At 52.0% G+C, this 24023-nt stretch overlaps 1 protein-coding gene across 7 annotated transcripts in view; it reads right to left on the bottom strand.

Annotated features, from left to right (window-relative positions):
• The window catches only part of SYNE3 (spectrin repeat containing nuclear envelope family member 3), a 93895-nt gene that overhangs the window by 50534 nt on the left and 19338 nt on the right, over positions 1-24023 (bottom strand). For 5 of the 7 annotated variants that reach the window (XM_068541079.1, XM_068541069.1, XM_068541025.1 and 2 more), the window contains one exon: positions 6170-6327. In XM_068541079.1, coding sequence (XP_068397180.1) covers positions 6170-6313 — 144 coding nt within the window. In that variant the 5' untranslated portion in view covers positions 6314-6327. Of the gene's footprint in view, positions 1-6169; positions 6328-7713; positions 7772-19990; positions 20048-24023 lie in introns of those variants that run through there. The other 2 variants (XM_068541051.1, XM_068541061.1) reach the window with 2 other exon arrangements.

Below are 24023 nucleotides of genomic sequence, written 5' to 3'. Positions count from 1 at the left end.
CCAGGCTCCTAACAGGCCACACACCGGTACCGGTCCCCGGCCCAGGGCTTGGGGACCCCTGGTATAGAGGGACTTCCCTGCCTACACGTGCTATCAAAGAGTGAGATTATAGAACCTCCTTACAAGGGCTGTCTCTGTGCTCTGAGTGGGGCGTGGGGCAGGTAGAGGGAGGAGCAGGGAGATTCCCCAGGAGAGGAAAAGAGCTTTAGTTTGGGGTTCAGGAGCTGCGCCGAGCAGCAGGGCTTGCAGGACCCTAGAAGGTAATGGGGACAGCAAGCGCCCAACAGGGACCCCAAGTCCCGCTCAGCAGCGAGCAGCAAAGTGGCAGACAAAGGCACCATAGTGACGAGTGTGGACCAAAGATCCAGGGCCACCGTGGAACGTTCTGGGCTGAGTAAGATTCTGCACAGAACAGTTCACACCACTCAGAAGCAGGGGTCCCCCAGCGTGGCTGAGGATGAATTTCTTGCCATCCAGTGAGATTTAATTTGATTAGAAATAATAATAATAATTCAGGATCTGATGCCTCTGACACCTAGAGTTGTGGAGTAGACCCCATGCCCAATCCCCAAGCTGGCAAGATGGGCACCACGGTGATTCCAATTTTACCAGTGGGGGCACTGGGGACCCACAGAAACCTTAGCTTTGCAGAAAAATTCTCTGCAGCAGTTAGTGAGGCCTCCTCTATAGGGGCTGCCCAATGTAACCTCAGTCGGAATCCAGCTCCGTGAATGAAGGGAGACATTCATTCATAGCAGCTTGGGGAAGAAACTAAATTCAATCTCTCTCTGCCACACTCACAGGGAACCAGCCAAGCCTAAAAGTCCCCATGAGGACAAGGGCCCCTTCCCAAAGTCCAGGGTCCTGATGGTGTGATCTCCTCTAGGCCTCTGGACCTCTGCCCTCCTGATTCCTGGCCAGGGAGGCGCAGGCTGGACCAGGGGAACACGGGAGACGGGGGGACCCACCGCTCTTTGCAGGGGAGTGAGTCTGTTGCTTCCCTGCAAAGAGAGGAGAGCTGGCCAGTCCCAAGGCCGGCAGAACACGAGCCCCACCTGGCCTGAAGCAGAAACCCCTGCCCCAAAACCAAATCAGCGACCAGAGGCATGTCTGCTGTGGGACCAGAGGCTAGGGCTGAGCTGGCAAAGCCAGCTTCCGAGAAGCAGATTCTACCTTCCTTCTCTGCCCTGATGATTCCGCTCTTTGGCAGGTGCGTGGTTCTTCTACAGCCCCACCCCAGCAAGCACGCAGTCCAGGAGTGCTGGGCAAGGGACACGAGCCAGCTGGGAAGGGGTCACTGAACTGCAGCCACAAAGCAATTCTGGTTCGAGGGAGCCAGTGAGGGCAAAAGTCAGGCGGGGGTTGGGTGGAGGGAAAACCTCAGCGCGGAGGAGAAAGCAGGTCAGGAAGGCTGGAGGAATGTGGTGAGTCAGGGCTTTCCCTCAACGCAGTCACGGCCAGATGGGCGCTGTCCTGGGTAATATGCCGAGTACTGTGCTGAGTACTACGCTGGGTACCGAGCTGAGTACTGTGTTGGGTACTGTGCTGGGTACTGAGCTGAGTACTATGCTGAGTACTGTGCTGGGTACTAGAATCCAGGAGGAAAACAAACGTGGCCCGATGCTTGCAGGCTGTAAGGGGGTCTGCAGACAAGAGCACAGATGACTGTAAAAGAGCCATGAGAGACCCCAAACTTGGAGCTCTGAGGAGGGATGTGGGCAAACCAAGAAGGCCTTATGAGGAGGTGGCGGTGGCACCGGGCCTCAGTGCTGAGCAGACATTTGAGCCAGCAAAGCTAGGAAAACACGGCGTGTTCAGGGCATCTGGATTTTGGAAGCCAAGTCCTAGGAAATGTGGCATGTCTCTGACCATAAAGAGGCTTGGAAACCAGTAAGGAAGCAGCCTGGCCTAGACCCCAAGTGCAGGGCCGAGGAGGCTGGGAACCAGAGGGCAACGAGACAAGATGCTGCGACCTGGGAGACCAGCCGCTGCAGGCACTGGTGTGGGCTGGGAGAGTCCACAGGCTGGTGTCCCTGCATCGAAACCACGAGAAACAATCTTCTCCACCGGCTCTGCCAGCGTGCCCTGCACTTTGCCAAGTGCACCAGTAAGTCATTGGCCTCAATCCTCCCACCCTCCTGCAAGGTGGCAACTAGCACTTTCCCCAGGAGCAAAGCTGAAGTTCAGAAGGCACTGGAAACTCTCCTCAGGTGCCACAGCCAGAGCGGGGATTCGAAACCAGGCCTGAGGCCCCAGACCCCAAGCTCTCCTCCTCCCCCAGGCTCCTCCCTCCCCTCCCCCTGGATCCCCATCCTGGCTAACTCCTCCTCATTCAAGCCTCAGCAGTGAAGTCACTTGTCCCCAGAGGCCTCTCTTGAACTGCCCCTGCTGGGGGTTCTTCCTGCACTTTACAGCTGGGAAAATGAGGTGGCAGGAGGGCATGGGACCCGCTCCTGGCCACACAGCGACTAAGCTTCAGAGTTGGATCAGAACTCATATCCTGGTCACTCTAGCCAACAGGCGCTTGGGACGTGCATCACTGAGCTGGTGGAGGGATCGCATGGGAGACCCCAGACGCCAGGGGAGGTCCCACGGACCAGCAGGTGGAGAAGGCTCTAGCTGCTCCCTTTCACCAGAGGACAAGGGTGAAATGTTTTCTTATTGCAAAATCGGTTTTGAAACATCAAAGCACACAGAAAACGAGTGGGTCTGAGCCCCGTAGGAGAGCACGGTGGTGGGGCGCCCAGGACACGGCTCCCTTGACCTAGGCTCCAGGCCAGATCCCTGAGGGCTCACCTGATGGAAGTGCTCCCTCGGCTTCCAGAAGCCAGTCACCTTGGCCTTGCCAACAGCTCTTCCTAAGGGCCGCCCTTGCCTTCGCCTAATGAAGCCAGACCCACCACCAGGGGATAATGAGCTGCCAGCAAATGGTGCAAGGTCCAAAGGGATTAGCACGCTGAGACAGCAAGTGCTGTGCAGGGCTGTCAGGAGCTGGGTTTGGGGCTGGGGGAAGGGGTTAGGAAAGACACGTGGACAAGGCGACGTTTCATTTCACATGCACACCCAGACCCAAACGAAAGGGCGTTCCAAGTAGAGGCAACAGCACGCACAAAGGTTTGGTGATAGGAAATCTAGGAGGTTTTCTGCCAACGGGAGAGGATGTGTGCCTGGGAGGTCGGCTGGAGGGGGAAGCTGAGGCTGGAGAAGAGGGTTGTGGCAGATAGGTAGTGGAGGACGTTTGATGCCAGGTGAAGCTGGGTTTTCTCTCGGGGGCAATGGGGAGCCACGGAAGGTTTTAGAGGAGGAGAATAATTTCATGAGACCCATGTTAGGGAGGCACCTCGTACATACTTGTGTGGCTGCTGGATTATGTGCATGCCTGTCCCCGTGATGCCTTGAACCCGAGCGTCGGGTGTGCCTCACCCCTTCCACTGCCCCCGGACCCCACACGGGGACGGCCAGTGATGCTCTGAACTGAGCCCTGGGTTCAAGCCCTGACAAGATCCATTCCTTTCATTCTGGCCCGTCACTGTGTCTAGGGATCCATTTCACTATTGAAAAGTGGGGACAGTACACCACAATCACAGGGCTTTGGGGAAACTAAACATGAAAGCTGATAGTACAGGCTTGAGCACATAATAGTTGCTGAATGAATGTCAGCTCCCTTCTCTCAGTGACCGGGCAGAGTCATCTTTTGATAATGAATATTGGTGACAATAATAATGACGATGATGACAAAGGCCAAGACTGACAAGAGAAGGGGCTTTGGCTGTCAACTCCTCTCCTCACCAGGCTTGCCCTTGACCTTCCAAATCTCCAACCCATCACCCACTCTGTTACAGAGGAGGGGTCCTCCTTGGCTCCCTGTTCCAGGCTCTGGAACCACTGACCCCTCCCCACCTCTCTGGCCCTGACCCCTGCTTCTCCCTGATGGTTGATGCTGTCCCAACACCAACATCGGGGGTGTCCCACATGTGCCCCCAGCTGTGCCCACCTCCAGTGATTTTCCTATTCTGTTCTCTCTGCCTGGAGCCCCTTCCCTCCCCTCCCCTCCCCCTGGATCCCCCAATCTGGCTAACTCCTCCTCATTCAAGCCTCAGCAGTAAAGACCCTTGTCCCCAGAGGCCTCTCTTGACCCTCTGGACCAGGGGATGTGACCTCCTCGGGGCTCCCCGTGTACCCTGGGTTCTCCACTCACTTCACCGTCCAGTTGAGAAGCCTCTGACCGGGCCACTCAAGAGTGGTCACCCCTCCTTTCTGCCGTGATGGTCCCCTGGGCAGGGCTCTCATCAGCTGCCTCAAGTATCTGTTCATGGTTGCTATAAAAGGACAAGTGGTCCAGGGTGGTACGTGCTAGGATGGTGCCGCACCAAGAGGGAGGCCGAGCAGGGATGGGGGACCTTTCCCACTGGGACAAGCGGGTGTCCCTGTGCCTACCTGGGAGGAGTTCCCTGAGGGCAGGGACCAGGCACCATCACCTGGCATCCCAAGGTTCGAGGCCTGGCACAGGGGAGGCTGACGGAAAACGTGACTCAAAGTGGAGGGTCTCAGATCCTTTGGGGTCCGACCAATGAAGGACTGAGAAGGACTATCCTGAGGGCAACTGGGATGACAGGAAATGCCAGAAAACACTGGAGGGGCCTGGGGGTGGCGGGAGGGGAACAGAGAGGGTGCCACTGTCACTGTCACCTCAGGTCATTTACATCCAGCCTCACAGGTAGCACAGGGCTTGCTCTATGTTAACATCCATCAGCCACAAAAGCCTCCTCAAGGCAGCTGGTGAGCCACCCTCCTGAAGTCAGCACCCTGACATAATGAGCTTCACCCATTCTAGAAGGGAAGTGAAGAGAGGTCCAGCAGGGTCACAGGGCCAGCAAGAAGCAGAGCTGGGATTTGAACCCAGGACTTCCAGACTCCAAAGCCTGTCCTCTCTCTAGTCCCGTGAGCTGCTCTACTAAACAGAAAGCCTGAGAAACCAGAACACCCTGCACCCTGACGCTGGCAGGCGCGATTTTACAGAAGCACACAACGCTGTAGGAAAGCAGAAAGCACATTTGAAGAGGAGTCAGAAGACCAGAATTCCAGGGTGGAGTGTCCTCCCCAGAGACCTTTTCAACTTGAACAAGTCACCAGACCACTCCAAGACTCTGTTTCCCCACTTGTAAAATGCAAACCCTGGGTCCTCCTTCATACTGTGTGGTGACACTTAAGCCGTTGGCCCTGAAAAGGTGATATCAATTCTTAATTTTAACTGTCCACTTCCAAAAAAGAGCATTAGATATTTTCAATAAGATGTGCAAAATCAATAAGACAGCTCAAAAAAAGAAAAAAAAGAGAAAGAAAGAAAAGACAAGACACAGGGAAGTGGGTGTGGGGTCAGCTCTATTTCTAGCCTGTTGGGGGGTCAGTTTGTGCAGGAAGAGGTAAGCCTCCCCTTAAATATAGCAACCATTCAGGTGATAAATTAGAATTGTGGAATATCCCAATGGATATGACCTGAGAGACGTTAAGTCAACTGCGTTACTTACAGATGGGAAACTGAGGCCCAGAGAGGGACAGAGATGTGGCCGAGGTCACACAGCACTTTAGATCAGCGTGGAGACTACAACCCAGGTCTCTGACTCTTAGTCTAGAGCTCTTCCCCCTGGGCCCTGGCCCGGAGCAGATGACCTCAGGTGGGGGGGGCACCACAATGCTGGGCCAGGCACTGGGCATGGGCACTTCCAGTCAGGGTAGCACTGAGCCTCCGCCTTGTGCCAGGTCAGGGTAGAGCTGGACTCTAGCCCTATAAAAGCCAAGGGAGGGGCCTCAGCTGCAGAGCAGCAGAGAAGGGGCAGGAAGCAGGGCCTGGGCCACCTGGGGGTGGGGACCATCCAGCTGCACGGTGCCCCCTTCCAGGATGGGAGAGTCAGACCCTTACGATGAAAGCGTGATCCTAGGACCCCCAGCAAAGGTGTCACCGAGAGCACGTCAGAAATGTCACATCTCGGGTCCACCCCCAGCTCCTGGACCAGAATCTGCACTTAAACCCCAGGAGATTCAAAGACATCAGATTTTGAGAAACACCCGTCTAGTCCGCTCTGCCGTGTAACAGTTGGGAAACCTGAGGCCTGAGAGGGAGGGACAGGGCCAAGGCCACGGGGTTATCAAGGCCACGGTCTCTGCATACCTCGGTCTCCCGCAGCCTGGCCTCCAGGGCCACACGGGGCCCCTGGGTGTTGTCATTGACCTGCAGCCGCTCCTGCACAGCTTTCATCCACTCCTGGGCGTCCTCCAAGCTCCTGGCGAAGCCCTCCTGCGGCTGCTGAGTCATGGCACCTGCGGGGGCTGAAGACAGGACCACACGAGGTCAGGCGCACAGGTGCGAACGCGGAGGCGAGGAGGGCGGGGGGAAGGCGAGCTGTGGAGAGGCCCAGGCCGGCTGATGGCTGATGGCGGCGAGGGTCTGGGAGCCTGACCCTGGGAATGGGGTTCATGCTCCTCCCCCAACACCCTCCTGATGCTCCAATGCTCTGACTTCGGTGCCACAGCCAGAGGCGATCGTGTTTGTCAGGGAGCCAAAGGACTGGAAATGGGCCGAGAAGGAAAACAGGTCTGGCCTCTCCGGGGGCTGGGCAGGGAGAGCGGGCCCAGGGTGCCCGGTTGGCAAAGACTCTCTTTGTCTCAGATTCCCTGCTCCCCTCTGACGCTAGCTTGGCACTCAGGGCCAACTCTCTCCTGTCTTTTTGGTTGGAAACTGCTCCAAAAGTGGATCCTAAAACACACACAGGCTGAGATGTCTGTGACAGACACTGAATCTTGATCTGAATGGATCAAAAAGCCTCAACCTAAGAAACACAGTTCTGGGGCATTGGCCAGGATGACGCCAGCCCCTGAACCTCACCTGAAATTAATATTTCAGTTTGGGGATGGCCCGGTGAGCCAGGTGTCTTGTGGCTACTTCTCCACCAAACCTGGGTCCCTGGCAGATGTTGCTAAGTGTTTCCACTGAGCTACGCACCACCTACCTCCTGGCAGCCACTGACAATCAACTGACCTAGCATCTGAGCTGAGACCCACTGCCTTCGAGGATGCCCGCCTCCTGGCATAGGTCTCCCAGCTAAACCAACCCCTTTGCTATCCTGTCCCCTCCTCTCTTTCCCTTACCTTCTAGCTGCGGATACAAGGTCTCAGATTTTCTCATGTAACTTTCTTAAAATCCCATTAAGCCCAGGAAAAACTCTTCTGTATTTCGGTTCTAGTTGTCTGCTTATGGCAACTATAACCGACTTTGGATTAAAGTTATTTATATCTGCATCTTAGGTGAAAGGATTGTGTCTAGTTTATCCTCCGATCTCCCACAATGCCTAGCACAGAGTAAACCCTCTGCCAATGCTGAAATAGCCCAGCGTTGGTATAAAGTGTCATGCACCCAAAACCAACCACGGCATTTGTTAAAAAGGCAAAACAAAACAAAACTAGGAACAACCCAAATGCCCAACAATAGGAAATTAGTTAAGGAAAGTATCACACACTTGCACTTCAGAATATTATGCAGCCAATAAAAAGTAGGCTTGAAATGAATTTGTGATGGAGAATACTTAGGCTCTAATGATAATATCAAAAAAATGCAACAAAATTTATACTTAGTAGCCCCGGCTCTACAGCTAATAAAAACAAAACAAAACAACCACAGAAAAACCATGCTCCTAGAAAAAGGCTGGGAAATCTCACCATTACGATGCCCATGTAGGGACTTCTCTGGCGGTCCAGTGGTTAGGACTCCACGCTTCCATTGCAGGGGGCATGGGTTTGATCCCTGGTCACGGAACTAAGATCCCGCAAGCCACGTGAAGTGGTCCAAACAAACAAACAAAAACCAATGCCCATGTGACGAATCGGAGAGAGGGGTGTGGGCAAGTGGCTGAAGACGCATTCCACAAGACCTCGGGCCTCTCTTTTCCTGGCATGGTGTCTTTGGAGGCCACGTGGTTAAGGACCACTGTCTGGTTGGTGGAATCACAGTTGGAAGTTTTTCTGCTTCCCTATTTTTCCTCTTAGGCACTTTGTGAATTTTCCAGAAAGGGCAATCGTTACTTTAAAATTTAAAAAACCCAAATAATTTCTTAACATTGGCTGAATTGTTTGTCGGCCCTTTTTTCTCAATCATCAGTTGGTTGTGCAACAGGCGTTGACTGGGAATCTGGGCATCCCGCCCCTCACCTCTACCCCTGGCACTGGCAGCTCTGCCATCAGACCGCACGACGCACGCTGGGAGAGGGGAAGGTCGCCAGCAGCGAGGGGAAGGGAGTGGGTGACCCAGGGCGGGCTTCCCTCTGGGACCTCGGTCCTCAGAGCTCAGTCTCCCAATTTTCTTCCGGAGCTGTTTTGATGTTTTTCTAACAACTTAATACGTTCCCTGCAGCCACTCCCTGCCTTTGAATGCTTCGTTTGAAAAGCACATTAGAATGTGCAGGCATTTAAATTGGTTCATTGTGGCTTTAATCTCTCTCCTCTAGTGTGTGACTTGATTGGCTTCCAAAAGCTCAGCTTTTATTTTTTACAAAGCGATGAATGGGAGGAGAGAAACTAGCTCCCAGAGTTTCAGATGACAGGATGCCGAGGGGGGGGCGGATGCTCTAAACGCCCAAAGGCAGCGAGGTGTGCAGAACCCTTCTTGCAGTTGGAAATGCCCAGGGCCTGGGAGGTGTGATGGTTTGGAGACCCCAAGGTACTCAAATGGAACACTAGGGGTCTGGCAGGGTGGGGCGGGACTCGGGTGGACCTCAGACCCACGGATCAGCCTCCGATGGGGGCTTCTAACCTCGGATGGGGGACCACTAACTGTCAGCTTGGTGAAGCTGCAGGCAGAGTTCAAGAGACCAGGGCCTCTTGGCCTGTTCTACCAAACCACTTCATTCCAGGTCAGTGAAACACACAGGAATTAAACACGCGCTCCTAGCTAGGCCAGATGCTACAACCACAGCAGCAAATAAGTGGGCACCACCTCTGCCTCAAGAAGCTTCTAGAAGAGAAGCTGCACATTGAACGCCTGTGTAGGCTGCAGGTGGATGAACTGCAAACCAGGGTGGGGGATTTGAAGGGAGGGGGATGGACTTTTACTGTGGACCCCTTCTTGGAATACAGTCTTTAAATGCCGAGAATAAACTGCAAGAATTACAAAGGAAACCAATCATATTAAAACATAGTTATCAAAATACTAAAAATCGAATTCATCACACACACACACACACACCCCACACACCACACACTACCTTACTAACACATTAAATCACAAGATCTAATGACAATGGGTCTAACAGCTACTGGAATTTTGAAATACTGATGGGCATAAAATACATTTCAAGAAATCTACAATGACGGCAGTGCAACATAAAAATATATGTGACAAAGTTACAGCCACTGCTAATAACAGAGTAGGCTTTGATTTTGTTTTGCCTCCTGCATAACTGAAGAAACTGCCATCAGTTAGAGGTCAGTAGCAATTCTATCCATAGCCCCCTGTCTGTCCATGGGCCTGGGTTAGAATCCACAACTGATGGAAAGGAGAGCCTGCTTCCTTACACAAGTTTAAAAGTTTAAAGTTAAAAAGCAAATGAGCAGCTCAAGAAAAGCCCACTGACAATTGGTTTATGGACCAGGAAGTCATCCCTCCTTAACATCCCTCACCAGGAACATCATGGATTTCCCTCCGTTTCCTCAATCGACTCCAACAAGCTTCCGGCCCTCTTCCCATCCCTTCTCCGGGCGGGAACCAGAGGGGGTTTCGTAAAACACAAATCCAGCTGACCACTGCCCTGTTTAAAAGATACGTTGCGGCAGTCTTCCGACCGACCCCCAAGCCCTGAGCGTGACCCTGTTTCCAGCCTTGCTTCCTCCCGTGCCCCCTCACAGCCAACCCCAGGGCAGATGTGCAGTTCTTAGCTCCTCTCTGACACAGCCAAGACAGTGACCTCTGTTCCCTCTTCTAGAAGCGAGCCCCCTCCCCCAAGCACTGCTGTCCCGCATGGAACCCCAGAGCGTCGCGACCACCAACTATATTTTCTGGGCAGGCCCCCTCCTCTCCTGCTGCCTTTCCACCTCTGCACCCCGGTGCTGGAGAGTCAAGTTACCAGCCCTTCATTAATGTCGACTGAAGGAACAAATAAGCCAAGGAAATGACCCACAGTACTGGGCTGAGCAGGGTGGGAAGCCTTCCAAAATGTGACGGGGAAAGTGGGAGAAAGAGCCCTGGGCTTGGAATCTGCACATTTGCCCTGAGCACGCCTCTGCCTCTCTGGGCCTCAGTTTCCCCATCCGCACACTGTGAGCGTTGAACAGAGGGTCTCTGAGGGTCTCTGAGGTTGTGGGTTGGAAGGGTCCATATTACTGAGATCTCTGTGAGCCACGCCAGCTGGGGTCTATGCACCAGCCTCCGCCCTCAGACTGTCAGCCTGGTCTGGGCCCTGGTCCCCTTCTCTCCCCACGGACCCCCCCCTCCTCAGCCAGTTCAGAGCACCCCTTCCAGCATCGCGGCCCCTCTAAGGCAGGCCAAGGTGAGTAGCCTCCCAGGGCCACATGGAAACTCCAAAGGAGGCGGTCCTGGGGACCTTTTATACAGTGAGGGGCATACTTTTTTTGTAAAGGGTCAGGTAGTAACTATATACTCTGCAGGCCATATACAGTCTCTGTTGCATATTCTTCTTTGATTTTACAGCCCTTAAAAAATGTAAAACCCATTTCACATTCACTGCACCAAAACAGACTGCTAGCCAAATGTGGCCTACGGGCCACAGTTTGCCAACTTCAGTTGTAGATGCTCCAAGGCTGTAACCAGCAGCTGCAGGGAGCCACAGCGGCCAGCAGGCAAAGTGAGCTGGCTAAGTGACCCACAGGCATGTGTCCTGGGATTGGACGGATGTTGAGGCCAGAAGGACTTATAATTGGTCCTGGTGGTCTTGGGCCCGCTATTCGCTAGCTGTGTGACATCTGGCCAGTCACTTAGCTTCTCTGAGTCCCCATCTCCTCACCTGGAAATGGGGTCTAGTCCGTTTGGGCTGCTATAATAAAATATCACAGACCGGGTGGCTTATAGACAGCAGAAATTTACTTTTCACAGTTCTGGGGGCTGGAAGTCCGAGATCAGGGTGCCAGCACGGTCAGGGGAGACCTGGTTGCAGACTTCTCATTGTATCTTCACATGGAAGAAGGGGTTAGGGAGCCCTGTGGGGTCTCTTTTATAAGGGCACTAATCCCATTCATGAGTGCTCCACCCTCATGTTAGAACAGGATTAGAATCACCTCCCAGATGCCCTAACTCCTGACACCATCACACTGGGGGTTAGGATTCCAATGTGTGAATTCTGAGGGGACATAAATATTCAGACCATAGCATGGGGACAACACCTAGATTTGGTTAATGAAAAAACCTCCTACCCAGCACCTGGAACACGTTCCATACTTGGAAGCAGTTCTTTTTTTACCCCAAATTCCTCTGGGGTCAGGTAGAGGGCTCTCTTTCTTTAGAAACCTGCATCCAGACGGCGGCTCTCACACCATCCCAAAGGTGGGTGCAGGGTAGGGATGGGGGTTACTAGCCATAGACTAATGCATCTGTGCATCTTAACAGCTGCTGGGTGCTCAGGATTCAGAGACGAACCAGGTAAGGCTCTGGCCCATGGGGCTCCGTGTCCGGCGAGGGGGCCAAAGTGAGCTTTGAGAGAGGGGAGCACCAGCTGAGTGGGAGGCGCTGCAGGGATACTGGGGAGGCTCTCGACACACTGGGGGATGGGGAGGCTGGAGCTTGAGGATGGGGGTAGGCAATGAAGGAAGCAAGGGTCAGATCAGAGCCCCAGAGCCATGTCCAGGAGGCTGGGCTGGTCCCTGGGGGCAATTGGGAGCCAACATGGGTTCAGGTGGGGGTGACAACATTGATTCTGAGGTTCAGGCGAGCCACCCTGGCTGGGGAGGATGCAGAAGGGAAGCCCTTGCCAACGGGGTGGGTGGAAGCGGGGTGGGGGGAGGGGGTCACTGCAGACACAGGCAGCTGCACGAGGCCAAGGACCAGGCGGGAAGGCTGCAGGAGCGAGCATGGCAGGCACGCCTCTCTGGGAGGGAGGGGGGAATTCTCACCGTCCATGAGTTTGTCCTTCTTGGATTGGTTGAGTGGACACAAGATTTTTTAAAAAATGGAACTATGCATTTTCCAAACATTTTGGCAAAAAAAACCAAAAACGTGCTCAGGCATTTTTTAAAAAGCTGTTTCCATTTCCAAGTCTCTTCTTGGGTAGCAGCCCTGGGGTGCTGCTGCAGGCAGCAAGGGAGTTGGGGCTCCAGGTGCGCCTCTGGGCTGTCCCTGAGGAACCAGAGACAGGATGCAGGCCCTTTCTGGTTCAGGCCGGCACTGGTCTGCTGGAGGAGATGGTTAGAAAGGAAGCAGCCTTGGTTTCCAGCGTCCCATGTGGTTATCACAAATGACAGCCAGAAGAGAAATGATCTTTTTTCCTTGATGACAGACAAGCCAGGGCAGGGCAGATGAGGGAGCAGAGAAGCGGACTCGAGAAAGAGCATGTGTTCAGATGGACCCAGGGAGAAAAGGCACCAGCCTGTGAGACCGACGCGTCCACAGTAGGTGACACGGGACACAGCTCTCCCAGAAATGGACTGTGGGGCTGTACTTCAGGGGAGGCCAAGAAGGTTCCAGAAACTGAGCTCCAGGCCTGAGCCATCGAGTCAAGAGGGGAGAGCTTAGTTAGAGTCACAAGGAAGCCTCAGGGTGAATAAGCAGGCAGAAGGGCCATAAAGCAGTGTGCGGTTGGATGGAGGGGATTGGAAAACGTGATGTAGACTTGGAAAAAAAAAAAAAAAGCCAACCAGGGAAGAGAAAAGGGTGCTGCCATTTCCACCATGATGAAAGGCCTACGTCCGTGCTAAGCGCTTGTCTACAAGTCATCCATTTGGTCCCTGAGGGTCGGTCACACAGGAGCGGGCAGAGGTAGGGCAGCGGGGCATCCTCTCAGGTGGAGAGCTTCGGCTGATTAGCAGAGGGACCTCAGAAGAACTTCCTCCCCCCCACACCGACCAGCACCTTCCTCTTAGAATACTGGGGGGGTTCATCGGGCACCTGTTCAGGACCAGCGCTCAGTGGGCAGGGCTGCCGTCACCTTCCCCAACCGCAGACAAGAACACTGAGGCTGGAGTGTCCAGGGCACAGGGCCGTCAGGGCAGCACTGAGATTTGAACTTTGTTCTGTCAGATTCCAAAGCCCAAAGACCGTGGCTCTGATTGGACAGGGTTCAACCAGGCAGAGTGAATCCACTCTGAGTCCAGCTGTGAACCAGAGGGACCCGGCTCCCTGGGGGTGAAGGAGCTGAGAAGCTGCCAGGAGACAAAAGGGAACCCAGAGATTGGCTACTTCCACACCTCGGCTGGAGGGGGCAAAGGAGGTGGTGATACCAGACCCGCGCTGGGAGCCTCTGAGCCGCGGGAACCGGAGCCCCAAGGGAGGCGTCACCCCAGCCAGGGCGGAAAGGCTGCTGTGGGCGAAATCCCTGGGCCAGCACAGGGGAACCTGAGCGACGCAGCCCGCAGGGGTCAACCCTCCTGTGACCCAGGGGACGGGAAGGAAGGTCTCCCAGCCCAGGCCTGCGAAGGCTGCCCATCTGCAGATGGAGAAGGACACCAGCTCCCTTTGCCCTGATTCCGGGCTGCCTGAGCAATGGGCCAAGCTGCAACTTGGTCTGGGAGGGACCAGCCTTGCAGGACAAAGGACAAGTTACTGGCACTGACACTGACCATTTGCCGGGTTGACCTTGAGGGGCAGTCCACGGGAAACAAATCAGGGCTCAGAACCCTGTGTCCTGGGGGCAGGGGGATTAGAGCCCTCCGTCCTCTCCCTTCCCCTTCCTGGGCCTGGGAAGCTGAGGCTGCAGGATGGAGGGCCGTACTGGGCTCTGTGGTGCCAGTGGTGAGAGGCAGACACCCCATAAGGACCAGGTTGGGACAGCTCCCTGCTCCAGCCCCTCCAACACCATAAAGACAACGTAAAACATTCTCTGGGAATGTGCAAACACTCTAATACCGCGTGCCATTCAATGATCTAGACACTCCAAGAATCCTGCTTAAGACCTAACCAAACCCCATTAGGGAATGCCCCTAAAACACGACACCAAACCCCTCCCAAGCAAAGAGAGGGGCAAAGTCAGGTTCAAAGAGTGACAATTATGTGGCTGACATTATTAGTACCATTTTATGAGGATGGAAACTGAGACTCAGTAAAGCGAATAGCCTGCCAGAAAGTGGTGGATCCATGATGAACAATAATAATTCTAACAGCCCACGTGTATCTTGCATTCTGTACGTGCCTGACTCCATGATAAAGGGCTTACAGCTATTAACTCATTTATCCTACAAAGACCAATGAGACACTTATCCCTATTTTATGGCTGAGAAAACTGAGGATCAATGATACTAAGAACACTGCCCAGAGTCAGACGGATGTTAAGTATCGGGGGCAGAACTGGAACACAGGATGGCCTGAGTCCAGAGCCTTTGTTCTTAAACACCACGGTGCTACCCGGCTTCCACGCCCCCGCCTGTACCCCCCAGAACCCACTAAGAGCCGTCCACGCCTCCTGTGGGTCGTCTTCCATGAGCATCTAAGCTCCAGGAAGGTGACTGCAGGGTGTAAACCTGGGGCTCTGCTCAAGAATCTAGAATTGAATTTAATAAACTGAGGCCCCGGCGGCCGGGCCGCCTCAGTCCTACGGTGTTCAGACACCCTGGCCCTCTGCCAACCCAGCCGCCCCCTGGCATTTTGCTCTAGAACTCAGAACCTTCAGGATCCAGACCCAAGTAAACCCCAGCTCCCACGGCAGGCCCTACAGGCAAGCGTGCTTGCCCCTCCAACCTGGCCGGGGGCCCACGCCACAGACGGACACAGAGCCCCGGCACGGGGCACACTCCCTTTCCTGTGACACGCTCGCCTTTCCTGTGACTCATTCCTGCTCTGCCACACACAGTTTCCACCCTTACTCATTCCCACTGCTCTCCCATACACAGATGGGATTTCAGGAACCAAGCGGGCAGCTGCTTTTAATCCCAAAGCCTATTCCAAGTGGATCCTGGGAACACTTTTTTGTTTACTTATTGCAGATAATGTTACGGAGGAGCCGCAGCTCAGAGCATCGTTCAGAGCACCAGGATGGTCCTGGGCCACGCTCCCTTATCTGGCATCCACAGAAGGTGAGGTTGAGAGCGAAGTGTGTAAGAAGCAGGGACCGGCACCCTCCGTAGCATCTTAATCGGTCATTGGACCAGGAACTCTCACACCATCTTATTTAATCTTACAACAGCCCTCCAGGGTTGCTGAACCTGGAGTTGGGAACAATTACTGGGCTTTATCCGGTCAGAGATAACCACAGGCTTGGAGGGATTAAGGGACTGAACCAAAGCCACACAAACTACAGGGCACCACAACCCACCCTCTGTCCATGGGCTTGTAAATGTTCATACAAGATACCCCGCTTAGTAACAGGGTTCTGGGGTCCACTTTACAATTCTAGCCACAAAGGGGACAGGCCAAGAGTCCCCACAAAGGGGACTGCTTTCAAGACAAGTGCTCTGAGAGGAATTCTCAACCAGCTTTGCCATCACTGACAAATGGTATTTGGTAGTGAAAGCCCACCGTGCTCTGGCCCACCTCCTTTCCCAGATAGCTGACGATAAAACAACATTTCCAATCACTCTGAAATTAACTAAAGCCAAGCTCTCCGTCAAAAGGCACAGTGTGGAGGACACTAGGATTTCTACCCGGGAAACGCTGGCCTTGCAAAGCACAGTCAAATATGGATGTCTGGGAGGGGGAGAGAATGCAAAGTGCAACTATAAGAGAATGGGGTACAGAAGGCCCGACCTCCCAGAGAGGACAGGGGCATCCCTTGGGCAAGGCAAGTGGCTCCAAGGTGCGGGGCCTTGGCTCCTCGGGCCAGCTGTGATTGGCTCAGGCTGCTGGGAGGGCAGCCAATTAGAGGGCGCGAAGCGGAGGGCTCCCTGAGGGGGTTCTGAGAAGCGTCCTACCAGTAGCCCTGGCCACGTAGTCCCAGCCGGCTGCTGGCAGTGTGGCCAGGGGCGATCAGAGGCCGGGGAGGCAGGGACTGGCCGTCAGCTGCGGGTCAGAGAGCAGCAGTGGGCAAGGCATCAGACTAGTCCAGGCCTGGGTGGGACACCGAGTGCTGCGGGCCGCAGGCGTGAGTCTGGGCAGACCAATCAACGCTGCCCAGACTACCTCTGATTCGGAAACGGGAGCTTTAGGTTGGTTTTGGTTTTTCACACTGTGGGTCGTGGCCCAACCCCATGCCTTGGCAGTGAAAGCACCAGCTGCACTCCCAAGTACCCTGTAGATGAACTCTCCAAGGTCTTGTCCCACCAGAGAGGACTCCATCTGCCGTGTGGCAAGGCCCATCCCAGGTTCTGCTCCAGCCTCCAAAGCCCCTCCCTGAAGAAGATCTGGACAAGGGGGTGGAGCTTCCAGGATGGGATGTTGGCCCCTTGTCCCTGTGCCTTCCCTCCCCTCCCCTCCCTTCCCCAGTGACCCAAGGCAGCGTCTTCCGTGACAGCATGGCAGTGACAGATGTCCTCACACCTCCTCCCCAGGCCTCTCTCTTATTGGCCCTGGGAATCAGGGGCCCATGCCAAGCCCCCAGTGCCTCATACCTTCTCCTCAGGTAGGAATCTTCCCTGCAGAGGGGTGATTCCAACCGTCACCCCTGAACCCACCAGACCTGCCTTACCTTCCTGAACATCTCCCATGGAACCAGTGCCCCCTCCCTGGACTGTCTGCACCACAGCCCAAGGGAGCGGGTTCAACCGCAATGAACACACACACCTCCTGTGGCCCTCAAACCTGAATAACACGTGGACAGACGTAAATGTCCTTTGACAGATGAATGGATAAAGAAGATGTGGTACATATATCTATATGTATATCTATATATGCAATGGAATATTACTCAGCCATGAAAAAGAATGAAATAATGCCATTTGCAGCAACATGGATGGACCTAGAGATTATCATACTAAGTGATGTCAGACAGAAAAGGACAAATATCATATATCACTTATATGTGGAATCTAAAATATAACACAAATGAACCTATCTATGAAACAAAAACAGACCCACAGACATAGAGAACAGACTTGTGGTTGTCCAGGAAGGGAGGGTGGCCGAGGGAGTTTGGGGTTAGCAGATGCAAACTATTATATATAGAATGGATAAACAACAAGGCCCTACTGTATAGCACAGGGAACTATATTCTATACCCTGAGATAAACCATAATGGAAAGGAATATTAAAAAATGCACATATATAACTGAATCACTTTGCTGTACAGCAGAAATTAACCCAACATTGTAAATCTACTATACTTCAATTAAAGAAAATATGGCTGTGAAAAGAAAAAAGAAAAAGAAAAAAGAAAAGAAAATTATGGCTGCACAATAATATACTTTCAGAACCACTCTTATCAAGAAGGACTTCAGAAATGAGCGCTTTCTACTAGATGAAAACGTCTTTGTATTCAAAAGCATTGCATCAAGATATAGGGTTTTTATTTTTTTGTTTGTCTTTATTAGATAAAAATTCCAAAACTTCTCATAGAACTCATGGTCTTGGGGCTCCCCTGGAGGTCCAGTGGTTACGACTCCGCACTTCCATTGCAAGGGGCACGAGTTCGATCCCTCGTCCAGGAACTAGGATCCCACATGCCGCTCCGTGCAGCCAAAAAAAAAGAACTCATGGTCTCCGGAGAAATCCTCCTCATATCCCAGTTTGAGAAACCCTGGCCTGGAGGATGAAGGGGAATCCTCAGGGACCCTCAAGGATGCGCCTCCCACCTAACCTACAGCCCTGACTCACCAGGGTGCCCCTGGTCCCTGCACGCCAGCTGTACCACACTGCTGAAGTTTCTAGAAGCTTAGAGTCTGAGTGCTGCCTCCCCGGCTTAGTTCTGCCTGGCGAGCCTCCCCTACCCCAATACACACCTCCTTCCAGCAGACTCTTCCTTGTCCTTTCAAGATTCAGTTCACTCAGAGGCGAAACCTTTCCAGCTTCCTTCCCCCGACAGTAAAAGCTCCTCCCTTCCTTGGGACCCCACAGGACCCTGTGCATGTTACCACTTACTATCTGTTTACTAAGCACTCTGAATTTTCCCATGTTCTCCATCCAACAACCCCAGGAGGAAGGTACTACTATCAGTTCCATCCCACAGTGAGAAAACTGGAGTTTAGGGAGGCAAGGTGAGTAGCCACGAATCCAAGACGGAACCCAGAAGTTTGACCTCACGGTTCATGCTTTGCTGTGCATATCTGTTGACACAAACAAGTTCTCTGAAGGAGGGCAGGGTCAGATTCATCTTACTGATTAATTGGAGATGGGGTGGGCTTTGTTTCTAACAGGTTTATTTGGGGGTAAGATTGATAAACAATAAACACATTTCAACTGTAGAGTTCGACAAGCTTTAACATATATACCTACAAAACCATCACCCCAATCAAGATAATGAACACACCCATTACCCCAAAAGTTTCCTGATTCCATTTCTAATCCTTCCCTCCTGCCCACACCCTGACCCAGTCAACCACTGATGTGCTTACTGTCTCTAGAGGTTAGTTTGCATTTTCTGGAGATTTTTACGTAAATGTAATTTTATATATATATATATATATATATATATATATATATATATATAGGGGCGAGTGGTGTGGTCCTGGCTTCTTTCACTCAGCATAATTAGTTTGAGATTCATCCATGTTGTTGCCTGTATCAATGGTCCATTCCTTTCCATTGCTGAGTAAAATTCCATAGCATGCGGAGACCCGCTGATGGACAGTTTTTGGCTATTACAAATAAAGCTGCTCTGAACACTTGTGTATGGACATACACTTTCATTTCTCTTGCAAAAATACCTAGGAGTGGGGCTTCCCTGCTGGCGCAGTGGTTAAGAATCTGCCTGCCAATGCAGGGGACACGGGTTCGATCCCTGGTCCGGGAAAATCTCACATGACTCAGAGCAAGTAAGCCCGTGTGCCACAACTACTGAAGTCCGCGCGCCTAGAGCCCGTGCTCTGCAACAAGAGAAGCCACCGCAGTGAGAAGTCCGTGCACTGCAACGAAGAGCAGCCCCCGCTCGCCTCAACTAGAGAAAGCCCATGTGCAGCAACGAAGACCCAACGCAGCCAAAAAAAACAGAAAATAAAAAAAATAAAAATACCTAGGAGTGGAGTGCCTGGATCAGACGGTAGGTGTATGTTTACATTTTTAAGAAACTGCCACACTATCTTCCAAAGCAGCCACACCACTTTTCATTCCCACCAGCAGTGGATGAGAGTTCCCGTTCCCACACGGCCCGCGATGATCAGTCTTTTTAATCTTAGCCCTTTTAACCAGTGGGTAATGAAATCTCATTGTGGTTTTAATTTGCAGTCCCACACGGCGAACCACCTGATTGCCTTTTGCGTTTGTACTTTAGGACAAGTTACTAAGCTCCAGACTGCGCTCAGCACTTCCCAAGCACCTCCTCCTTTAAGGCTACCGTGCTCAGTGCGGGCCCGGTAGGCTGGAGGCTAAGAGAGTGAGGAGTTGAGTGATGCGGAGACACTCAGCCAACTGGAACCTGCCCCAGTTCCGAGGGCGCTGCCAGCTGACTCCTTGAACCAACAGCCAAGAGTGTGTAAAAGCAGATAAACAAATGGAGTCCCTCACGTGTGCGTGGGGCTCTCAGAGCTCCCAAAGAGCGGTGCCATGGGGCCCTTATCCATGCTCCTGTGGGTCCCTGGTTCAGTAGGGACCTGGATGTCTGCTCAACAACTCGTGTGGCTGCCATGGGGTCTCCCAGCATCCAGGACGGAAATCAACAACTTCCGAGTCAGGAGTCCAGCACCACTGAACTCAGCCTGCTGTTCGCATTTGAATGTGAACTGCCCATCTTGATCACTGCTATCTTGATCAAGGTACCTGAGACAGACACTGACACATAGTAGGTGCTCACAAATGTTCATGGGCGGATAGATAAATCTGGAAAATATAAAGAATAATATTTACCCCCATTGGCATTTAGTAAGTACTTGATAATTGTTAGTTCTGGTCTTTTTTTTTAAATTTAATTAATTGATTAATTTATTTATTTTTGGCCATGCCCCGTGGCTTGCGGGATCTTAGTTCCCCGACCAGGGATTGAACCCAGGTCCCGGCAATGAAAGCGCCGAGTCCTAAACACTGGACCACCAGGGAACTCCCTGGTCTTTTTTATTAAAAGGAATACGTGTGGAGCCAGAAGGAGCATCTTACCAGCCTTATTTGGTCCTCAATATACACAAGCTGAAGGTTCAGGGAAACTTGGGAAGGGCAGGGATGGGGGAAGGGTAGACTTCAGCACAGACTCTGTTAACCCCCAAATCAGAGTCTTCCTTCAGGCCATGGGTTGGGGGCAGAGCAGGCCCCAAAATGGAATTAGGGAGCATGGTGTCCAGTGCAGGCTCTGCCACTAACCAGCTCCAAACACCAGCCTCTTTGGTCAAATAAGAGCAAAAATTTCTGCCTGACTTGCCTCCTCTCTGAGATGGCAGAGCTTTAAATGGGAAGATTGTTTTGAAGGGAAGGGGCACAACCGATTCACCTCCGGGCTTTTTTTTTTTTTTTTAACAGAACAGCTGTTAGGAAGGGACGTATACACTGCCGAGGAGCTCTGCTTTATTCAAAGGCACAGAACTGTAATGATCCTCAGGCAACCTATAGGCTAATTGTACCATGTTACCATGTCACACCATGTAATAGCCATGGGCTATAATAACCGACTGTGTAGCGGGCCTAACATAACTGGGGTCAGCGCTACACTGTTCCAAGCTACAATTCCAACCTGTAATAACCAGAGAACTTAATAAGAGCTGGCTCCTTGTGCCAGGCCATGTTCCTAAAGCACTTTATAGCGCTTTAGAAACAAATAGGCTACCGGGTAGGTGCTAATATAAAACCCCATATTAGAAGATAAGGAAGCAAAGCACAGACATGTTAAATAACTTTCCCCAAAGCATGCAAAGCAGGGATTGAAACTCGGGCAGCTTGGCTCCAGAGCCTTTTCCTTAACCACAGCGCCTTGCCTGGAGACAAGAGGTCAGTAGTCGCCTGGTCAGTGCATTAGGGCTGGTTAAATGCGAGTTAAGAAGGAGCTGCTGCTGGACGGCACATGGAAGAGCTGTGAAATACACTACACAGCTCACCCGACCGTTCTTCAGACACTGCCCAGAGCAAGCGTTCACATTTGGGCCAGGCCTGTGGCCCTACCAGCAAAGCCGAGTTTTGCCATCTGCCCCCCTCTCCCTGCACCTGCAGCCCTTGGGACACAGTGCCAACCAGAACACGCCACTCGGCTCCACGATTGTTGCTGACGTGTCTGTCTGTCTTCCCATTAGACTGTTGCTCTCAAGGGCAGAGGCTGTGTCTCATCTGCTCTGTATACCCAGGCCTGGAGCACAGCCAGCATGAAAGAGGATGGCGGTGCTGCTTCCTAAGTGAGCACAGCACTAACATTCTTGGAAAAGCAGGGCTGGCTCCCCTGGGGCCAGGCCAGGGTAGGGAGTTCCTGAAACTGCCCACAGGTTTCAGACTGGCTCCAGATCTCAGGCTGCAGGGCTAGGCCTCATGGGACACCCCCAGGAGCCAGTGAAAAGTACCGCGGAAACCTCCCTACATTTCCGCATGTAACAATTGGACCAGGACTTCCCCAGCGGTCCAGTGGCTAAGACTCCGTGCTTCCACTGCAGGGGGCTCGGGTTTGATCCCTGGTCGGGGAACTAAGATCCCACATGCCGTGCAACTCGGACAAAAACAAACAAACAAACAACAAAAACAAATAGACCGCTTCTCGGGAATCCTCTTATCTAGCTGTGCCATTTTACAGATGGGGAGACTGAGGCTTAGAGAAGGCTAGAGACCCACCCAAGATCTTGCAGCAGCTCAGTGGCAGAGCTCTGGCCAGGACTCATCTTGGTATAAAAACATCTCTGCCTCTGAAGGAAAGCATTACATTTCTTCAAAATAACCCACAGATAAGAAACAATTGGGGGCTTCCCTGGTGGCGCAGTGGTTGAGAATCTGCCTGCTAATGCAGGGGACATGGGTTCGAGCCCTGGTCTGGGAGGATCCCACATGCCGCGGAGCAACTAGGCCCGTGAGCCACAACTAACTGAGCCTGCGCGTCTGGAGCTTGTGCTCCACAACAAGAGAGGCCACAATAGTGAGAGGCCCGTGCACCGCAATGAGGAGTGGCCCCCGCTTGCCGCAACTAGAGGAAGCCCTCGCACAGAAACGAAGACCCAACACAGCCAAAAAAATAAATAAATAAATAAATAATAATTAAAGGTGCTAATTAAAAAAAAAAAGAAACAATCGACTCTCATATTTATAGACAATTAATTTTCAACAAGCGTGCCAAGACAATTTAATGGGAAAAGAATAGTCTTTTTAACAAATGGTGCTGGGACAACTGGATATCCACATGCAAAAGAACGAACTTGGACCGCTACCTGACACTATATACAAAAATTAACTCAAAATATATCAAAGGCCAAATTGTAAGAGCCAAAACTATAAAACTCATAGAAGAAAACATAGGCATAAATGTTCCTGACCTTGGATTAGGCACTGATTTCTTAGATGTGACACCAAAAGCACAAGCAACAAAAGAAAAAAAAAGATAAACTGGACTTTATCAAAATTAAAAACTTTTGTGTTTCAAAGGACGCCATCGAGAAAGTGAAACAACAACCCACAGAATGGAAGAAAATTTTGTAAATCATTTACCCACTAAGGGACTTAAATCTAGAAAGACAAAAACCCAACTATAAAATTGGCAAAAGATCTGAATAGACATTTCTTCAAAGACGACGTACCTACGAATAGCCAATAAGCACATGAAAAGATGCTCAACGTCCTTAGCCATCAGGGAAATGCGAATTAAAACCAAAAGGAGATGCCACTTCACATCCATAAGGATGGCTATAATCAAAACAACAGACAATAGCAAAGTATCGGTGAAGATGTGGAGAAAGTGGAACGCTCTTATGCTGCTGGTGAGAATATAAAAAGGATAGGCGCTTTGAAAACCAGCCTGGCAGCTCCTCAAATGATTACACACAGAGTCACCACATGATCCAGCGATTCCAATCCTAGGTATATTTCAAGAGAAATGAGAACATATGTCCACACAAAAACTTGTACACAAATGTTCATGAGAGCCGAAAAAGTGGAAACAACCCAAATGTCTGTCAACTTATGAACGGATAAATAAAATATGTTACATCCATACCATGGAATATTACTCAGCAATAAAAAGGAATGAAGTAGTGATGCGGTTACAACATGTAAGAACCTTCAAAACATGATGCTAAATGAAAGAAGCCAATCACAAAGGGCCACATATTGTATGGTTCCACTTATACGAAATGTGTAGAACAGGCAGGTCTGTAGAGACAGAAGGGAAATGGGTGGGTGCCCAGGGCTGGGGTGGGTGCATGGGTGGACCGGGGATTGTGCAGGTTTGGGGTGGGGTAGTAAACTGACTTCCCTCTGTGGGCACCAGGGAACCAGCGAGGGTCTGTGAGCAAGGGAGTGGCGTGCTCTGATCAGTGACAGACCCACAGGCAAGGAGGGCAGCGCCTGACCAATTGTCTGGAAACAATGTTGCACTGAAAAGGGTCCAGGCAACCTGGAACCTTCCATCACCTGCTAGGAAATGCTTTGTAAAGTGCCGTTTAACCCCAAGGCATTCTTTTTATTGGAAACCTGCTCTTCCACAAAGAACCCAGAGTTCAAGTCCAGGGATCTTTTCTCAACCGCTGACTGAACGTGCAAACATCTGATAAGCTGTGGGGAGCAGCCGCCATTCCTCCCCACGGTGTCTGCCCTTGAAGCTCGTCCCATGGGCCCCCTCCCAGCAAAGCCCCCAGCCTCGCACCCCAGCCAACACTGTTTGGTGGGTAACGAGTGTTCT

Source organism: Eschrichtius robustus, chromosome 1 (assembly GCF_028021215.1).
Source record: "Eschrichtius robustus isolate mEscRob2 chromosome 1, mEscRob2.pri, whole genome shotgun sequence".
Taxonomy (NCBI): Eukaryota; Metazoa; Chordata; class Mammalia; order Artiodactyla; family Eschrichtiidae; genus Eschrichtius; species Eschrichtius robustus.
This window is presented reverse-complemented; position numbering and strand designations above follow the sequence as displayed.